Genomic DNA, 7,500 nt, shown 5'->3' on the forward strand with positions numbered 1-7,500 from the left:
CATGCCATGCCCAATGTAATACAAGTTTATTTATTGTATTTACACACAGATGACTCTACAAGTGCTTAGTCACCAAAGAGTCAGTTATTAGTCCTACCCATCTCACCTGTATACCCTTTTACTCAACTTTTGGAAAGGGTCTTTTGCATTATTTCATTGTCTTCAATGTTATCGAGATTTTAATAACAACTTAATAATTACAACATCAATAACAATAATAACAGTATCGATGTCAACTGTATTAAAAATAAAAATAAAAATACATTTTCCCGCCAATTCAAGGAATGTGGAAATCAGGATTGATCACTAGGGCTACTGATAGTCTCCTTGCCAGCTGAGTACATGTGGAGCCATTTGTATGAAACAACATTCACAAAAAACTACAGGGGACGGGACAGAAAATTAATCCGGGGCAGTTGGGTTAATGAATCACATTTTTTAAATATAATGCCCCATCCATTGTCTTGCCTACTAATCCCCCCCAACACCTAAGCTGCACAGAAGGTAGAAGTGAGCTGACCTTCTTTGTTTAAACCGTGGCAGCCTTTTTTTTTTTTTTTTTTCTTTTTCCTTTTCCTTTTCCTTTTCTTTTTCTTTTTCTTTTTCTTTTTCTTTTTCTTTTTCTTTTCTTTTCTTTTCTTTTCTTTTCTTTTCTTTTCTTTTCTTTTCTTTTCTTTTCTTTTCTTTTCTTTTCTTTTCTTTTCTTTTCTTTTCTTTTCTTTTCTTTTCTGTTCCTGAAAAATATTTTGTTATGTTCAATTAATTTTTAATCTTACACAAGTTGTAAAGTGACAAGGTTGTATGCATGATAGGGAGATGTAGCAGTCTAGGACATTCATTGCATGTTGTTTTTTCTCTGAATACTTGTGCCTAGGGCCTAAGTAATGAGTGCCTTAATTATTGTACATCTCGCAAAGCCCGAAAACCAGACGGGGGCATAGCAGGCTACTTACACCTCAGCTACCCTCAGACTTTCAGAGAGTATTCTTTTGATTTACATTCCAATGCCTTATTTATTCTTTGTCTGTATTACACTCCTCATAGGTGATAACAAGAACAAGAAAAAGTCTAAAACCATCCCAAAATAGTATATGATAACAGTGACAGTAAAAAGTTGACAAATTCACATGGAGCAACAAGTACTCTGTGACTCAGGAAATCCTTCATAAGTAGTAGTTGTTGTTAGTTATGGTTGTTAGGTGACCATATTATTTTGTACTATTATTTATAATGTGTTCAGTGACTATAGTCCACAGCCTTAGAAAAAATGATCTGGATTCTTGGGCAATGGATCTACCTGCCATGGTAGAGGGTTAATGCAGTTTCAAGTTTCAGAAATTTTGATTAAGTTACTGTATTACAGCCTTGGTGATCATTGTTGCTTCTTTTTGCATGGAATGAAAAATCCTTGGTGAAGGAAGGCAGGCAAAATAACACCCATGATAATAACTTTATCATATATATGTTGGTAGTAATTCTTTTAACCCATTGGTGACGGGTGTAGTAAACTAAAAAAAAACCACTACACTCTGGCAAACCACGGCAACACGCCGACTTTGAGCGCGTGTGTTCAGTACATCAAGTCAAATCACTGCCTCGGAGCACTTTGGCGCGCCGCTGCCGCCGCGGACAGCCATACGCCACATTTCAAGCGTATTGTTATGACGCCTATAGCCGTGACCCGTCGGGAAGGGGGTAAAATATGAAAGGAGAGGAGCACATAAATTTCCATTTCTCAAACAGTTTTCAGTTTTGTGCTGTCCACTTTAGTTTTGATTTGTGTAATTTGTTTACATATAGATGGTCTACAACAGCTTGGTCACTAAGGAGTCAATTAGCCGTAACTTACCTCATCTGATTTCCGATTCCTAAACTGTTCAGGATTTTTTTTTTTTTTTTTTTTTCTCTTGTGTTATTAATATTGCTACTGTTTTTATTATTGTGAACATTTTGATTATTATAAAATTATTAAAAATACTAATAGCAATAAATTATAAAAGAGAATCTTTTAAAAAATCAAGGAAAATGGTAGAGTAAAATAGGTAGGACTAGTAACCTACTCCTTGGTCACTAAGCTCTTGTGGAACAATGTGTGGAAAACATTAACTGAAATCACTGTGGATATGGTATGCATGTTCAGTTGTCAGCACTTGTATCTGGTATAATCATTTCTGTTTGCCAGAAGTAGCAGCTTCGTGCTTGTTTACATTCTTATGCTACAGTTTGAGAATGTATAGAGTACTATGATATAAAAAGTCAGATCAGATGATTGAATCATTGCCATGTAAATATATGTAGAGTATTAGCCATTATACTATTGATGTGTGTGCATTTTCTAGTAATAAATCTCCTCAGATTTGATTGCTCTTATGAGAGAGAGAGAGAGAGAGAGAGAGAGAGAGAGAGAGAGAGAGAGAGAGAGAGAGAGAGAGAGAGAGAGAGAGAGAGAGAGAGAGAGAGAGAAAGAGAAAAAGAGATTGAATGCATAATGACCCTACTACTCAACTTGGTTCAGAAATTATGATTTGAGCCAGGCCAGCACATTTACCAAATATTCAAAATATCCAAATATTCCACATAGTCAAGTATCATATATTGACTATGTGGAGCTTTAGCTATCTCCTTAGGCTGTCTAAATATGTGCTCCTTGGAACAAATGATTTCTCTCTCCTTACAAACAAGCAATTGCTCTTCTCTTTAACTCAAAACTGCCAGGCATGGCATGTACATGCCATGCTGACTGTGAGTTTACTTTGTTAATTGTTTTTACACATAGATGGCTCCACTTGTATTAAGTCACCAATGAGCCAATTATGACTACTACTTGTCTCACCTTTTTTACCCTTTTCCTTGATTTTCAAAAATATTTATTATCTTAAATTGCTCATACTACTTAGTGTTTTTCCTGCAAATTCAAGAAAAGGTGAAATCAGGTAAGGTCACAAGGTCTACTGATTGACTCCTTTGTGGCAGAGCATCTGTGTGTAGAGATATTTCACACAAAAAAGAATTAAAATTAGCACATCATTTTCCTAGCGACATTTGGTTAGGACCATCAACCACTGAACATAATTGAATATGCTTTTGCTTTTTTAAGGTGTGTGTGTGTGTTCATGCATGTATGCATGTTAGCTTGTATCTAAGTCTACGAAATATCTCATGTATTAACATGTGTCTCTTAACGTCATATGCCATCCTTCGTAATTCATTTCATAGTATATCATCACATCTGCCGGAATGTCATACATCTGGTCTAGCCAGCCCCCCTCAGGCACAGCCTCTGTCCCCCATGTCTGCAGCTACCAATTTAACCCACAAACTAGCCAATATACATCACGTTATCTGTACCCAGTGATAGTGTATTTTGATTTTATATTTAACCCATTGCTATTGGGTAACAGAAATCCATGAGCATGATAAACTCTGGTGATTTCTGGCAACAGCCAGAGAGTCTGCTACATTAAGCGGAATGTCCACCTCCACATGCATTGGCCCATCACTGCTCGTAAAGGCGTATCCCACAGACCAAGCAGTTTGTTATGACTTTTACCATTAGAACTGTAGTATGAGAATGTAAATAAACACAGAAGTGCCACTTCTACTATCCACTGAATGAAAATGGCCATACCAGGCTAGTATAAGTGGATTAATATAGTAATTGATTCCAATGACTAAAGAATAATTTTAGTTTTGTGTTTCAGTTGTATAGATAGGTCCATGGAAAATGGGTCAAAAAGGTGAATCCTGAACTTTTTAAAAGGGAAAATGATTATGTAGGTAGATATAGATAGATTGATAATATAGGTATGTATCAATTTTAAAAAGGGACAGAGAGAGATATAGAGGTGTATGTGGTGTTACCGAACTGCCATAGATTTTTTTACTTGTTTCTTTATGATTTAATACTTTGATTATCTAATGTTTAACACTCCACATTTAAATGGTAAACTGCTACCACTGACTTTTAAGGAGTGTCAGATCTCAAATACTTGAGATTAATTATTGTCAAGAGGAAAACTGAAAGATTGTTTTCACTTCATTATTTATTTACTTACTCAGTATTGCCTTAATCTTGGGTTCTAAAATTTTCAAAGTTAGAACTTGGGAGATCTGTACTTCGGGGTACGCCTGTAAGCGTGACAACACGCCAGAGTGCTTGAAACGGGATGTTCAGCTTGATGTAGCGGACTCCTACACCAAGTGTTTTCCTGTTGCCAGAAATCTCCAGAAATCTCCAGTTTAAAATTCTCAGATTGTTTTCATCCGTCTGTGTTGAGTTAACACGCACCTACACTATCAACAGTACTCTGTTGTTCATGTTTTCCTGAGTCAGATCCTGAGCCAGTTCAAAAGCTATTACTCTTGTTAAGTTCGCCTGAAAGGTCAACAGGGTGCCAAACTGCATACAAACAAATGGGTAGAGTTGGCTGCCATGTGGTGTACATCTGGGTGAGACTTTTCCGAGTTACTTTCACTTGTTTCACTATTTCACTTGTAAAAATACAGGTGTTACACCAATGTATTTTAATTTAAGATTAGATTAGTAGATTGATAGATAGACATGGCTATAGATAGATGAATTGAATGATATACAGGCAGACAGACAGACAGACAGACAGATTAATAACTATTAATTTGTGGTACCCCACCCCCACCCCAAATATATATTACTTGTGGATTATGACCTAGAATTAATTATCTAAATTGCCTATGAGCTAAATGTTTTTAGCATGATAGATGAGAAAAATTGTGTGTTTTTTGTGGTTTAGGAGACTATAGTAACTAGTTTGCTGTGTTGGACATTAGAATGAAAATAAGTTTCTAGTATGGTAAGAATGGTAAGAATAAAATGATGTGATTTGATAGGTTATTCACATACATTATAAAAGTGGGAAACAAAAAATGGATCTTGAGGTTTTTAATGATATTTTTCAGGAGTTTCTTGATGGTAAATAAAGTTACATGGTTTGTGATTTAAAAACTATAATGACAAAGAAATAATAGAAATAGAAAATATTCAAAACTTAAAATAATACTGTTAATCATAATAAAAGTTTGATTCTAAAAATTACTGATAAATAATAAAATAATGATAACACATATCTTTCTTCCTCAGATAGTTGCAAATTTCTTCATGACCGTACTGACTACAAACTGGGATGGCAGCTAGAGGCTGAGGGTAACGCGAAGGCTGGAAATGATTCTGATGAGAACTGGGAGATTCCAAGTGATGATGAACATTTGCCATTCAAGTGTTTCATCTGCAGGGAGTCTTACACAGACCCCATTGTCACCAAATGCCAGCACTACTTTTGTGAGAAGTGCGCATTAGAACAATTCAAGAAGACTAAGAGATGTTATGTGTGCGGTCAGAATACTAGTGGGATCTTTAACCCAGCCACGAACATCATGGCAAGATTAAACAAAGATGATGATACCGGTAGTGATTGATAATGCATAATTTTCTGTTTTCTATATTTCTTTTTTATAATTAATGTGATATGCTCACCCAGATAATTCTAGAGATCTTTGCAGCAGTAAATAAGAAGAAAGGAAAGTAGTACAAATTTATCCCAAATGTCCCATACATATTTGCTCTCAAAATGAAAGATTCTCTTTTACACTTTAGCAGACTTACACCATTTGCGTCGAGAGTATTCAGAAAAGGATGACATATGCATTTCCTACAGGAACAACAAAGTTTTAGTCGATATTGTGAAAGGGATCTTCTTTAAAAATATTCTTGTTCATTATGTGTTATTGCTTTTTAACAATGAAAGGGTTAATCTATTTCTAAATGATTATGCATATATTTGTATTTTGATCTGTAAAATATTAAATTCATAATTTGTACTTACATTCTATTAAAAGAATATCTCAACATGCTGTCTTCTTTTAAGATTACCTTTTTTGCAAGAATGATATTTTTAATGTGACACAGTCATTGTTATTAATGACATTAGCATTATCCTGTTGTTAATATATTAATAGTAAAAACAGGTAAGATAGGTAGGACTATTAACTGACTCCTTGGTGTCTTAAGTACATATGAAGCCATCTATGAATAAAGATAATCAATAAACTAAAATTACAGTGTAGATGGCATGTATATTATAACATCCTAGCACTATGGTTAGTTCCACAAGCATTATAATGTCATTAAAAATTTGGGTCAACTTAAATACTATAAACACTTATTGCCTTCTAAATTTTCTATACACCAGACTTTATGAAAACTGACTAGCAGTATTACTAAAACAGATGGCTGAGACTTTGTAACTATACATATGAACCTATCACTGTATGCTTTCTCAATACTAACCAAGATGGACTCAATTAATTTTCTTGCCAACTTTCTTCCTCAAGAATTGAAAAATAGCGCACTGCACAATGGGTTGTATTTTCTACTTCACAATGTTATATATTTTAATATATATATATATATATATATATATATATATATATATATATATAAAAGCTGCTTCGCACCTTCCACGCCTGAGCTTAGTTGACCCAAGGTGAATGCCTTCCGGCTAACCTACATCCCCTCGAGCAAGCCCTGTGAACTAGTCCCCCTTGGCCACGGCCGAATGAAACCGACACTCCAGTGGGCGGAGGCAAGCACTTGCCTTCGAAGGGTGGCGCCACATAAAAGGAATCAACTCGTCTGACAGAAAGACAGAGAGACAGCAGACACACCGAGACATATATATTTTTCGGCTCCCGGAGAGACAAAGGTCTCTTGGGGTCTCACATCTACTTTAATTAATAAAGTCACAAGCTAAGACCCTTTTTATTACCTGCTATAAAGTCCATCTCAAGTGTCGTTGGTATCTGGTGGCAAGCAGTGGTCTTACGTTCACATCTGGTGACAGCAGAGGTCTTACGTTCACATCTGGTGACAGAAGAGGTCTTATGTTCACATCTGGTGACAGCAGTGGTCTTACGTTCATATCTGGTGACAGCAGAGGTCTTACGTTCACATCTGGTGACAGCAGAGGTCTTACGTTCACATCTGGTGACAGCAGAGGTCTTTCGTTTTCTGGTGACAGCAGAGGTCTTACGTTCACATCTGGTGACAGCAGAGGTCTTACGTTCACATCTGGTGACAGCAGAGGTCTTATGTTCACATCTGGTGACAGAAGAGGTCTTATGTTCACATCTGGTGACAGAAGAGGTCTTATGTTCACATCTGGTGACAGCAGTGGTCTTACGTTCACATCTGGTGACAGCAGAGGTCTTACGTTCACATCTGGTGACAGCAGAGGTCTTATGTTCACATCTGGTGACAGAAGAGGTTTTACGTTCACATCTGGTGACAGCAGAGGTCTTACGTTCACATCTGGTGACAGCAGAGGTCTTATGTTCACATCTGGTGACAGAAGAGGTCTTATGTTCACATCTGGTGACAGCAGTGGTCTTACGTTCACATCTGGTGACAGCAGAGGTCTTACGTTCACATCTGGTGACAGCAGAGGTCTTACGTTCACATCTGGTGAC

The 7,500-nt window shown here is 36.4% G+C and overlaps 1 protein-coding gene across 2 annotated transcripts in view; it reads left to right on the forward strand.

Moving 5' to 3' along the window:
- The window catches only part of LOC125043906 (E3 ubiquitin-protein ligase RNF113A-like), a 20,030-nt gene extending 14,149 nt beyond the window's left edge, over window positions 1–5,881 (forward strand). For both annotated transcript variants that reach the window (XM_047640281.1, XM_047640282.1), the window contains one exon: window positions 5,117–5,881. In XM_047640281.1, the coding sequence (XP_047496237.1) occupies window positions 5,117–5,451 (335 nt within the window). In that variant the 3' untranslated portion in view covers window positions 5,452–5,881. The remainder of the gene's footprint in view (window positions 1–5,116) is intronic.
- The last annotated feature ends 1,619 nt before the right edge of the window (window positions 5,882–7,500 follow it).

This window comes from Penaeus chinensis, chromosome 34 (assembly GCF_019202785.1).
Source record: "Penaeus chinensis breed Huanghai No. 1 chromosome 34, ASM1920278v2, whole genome shotgun sequence".
NCBI classification, from domain to species: Eukaryota; Metazoa; Arthropoda; class Malacostraca; order Decapoda; family Penaeidae; genus Penaeus; species Penaeus chinensis.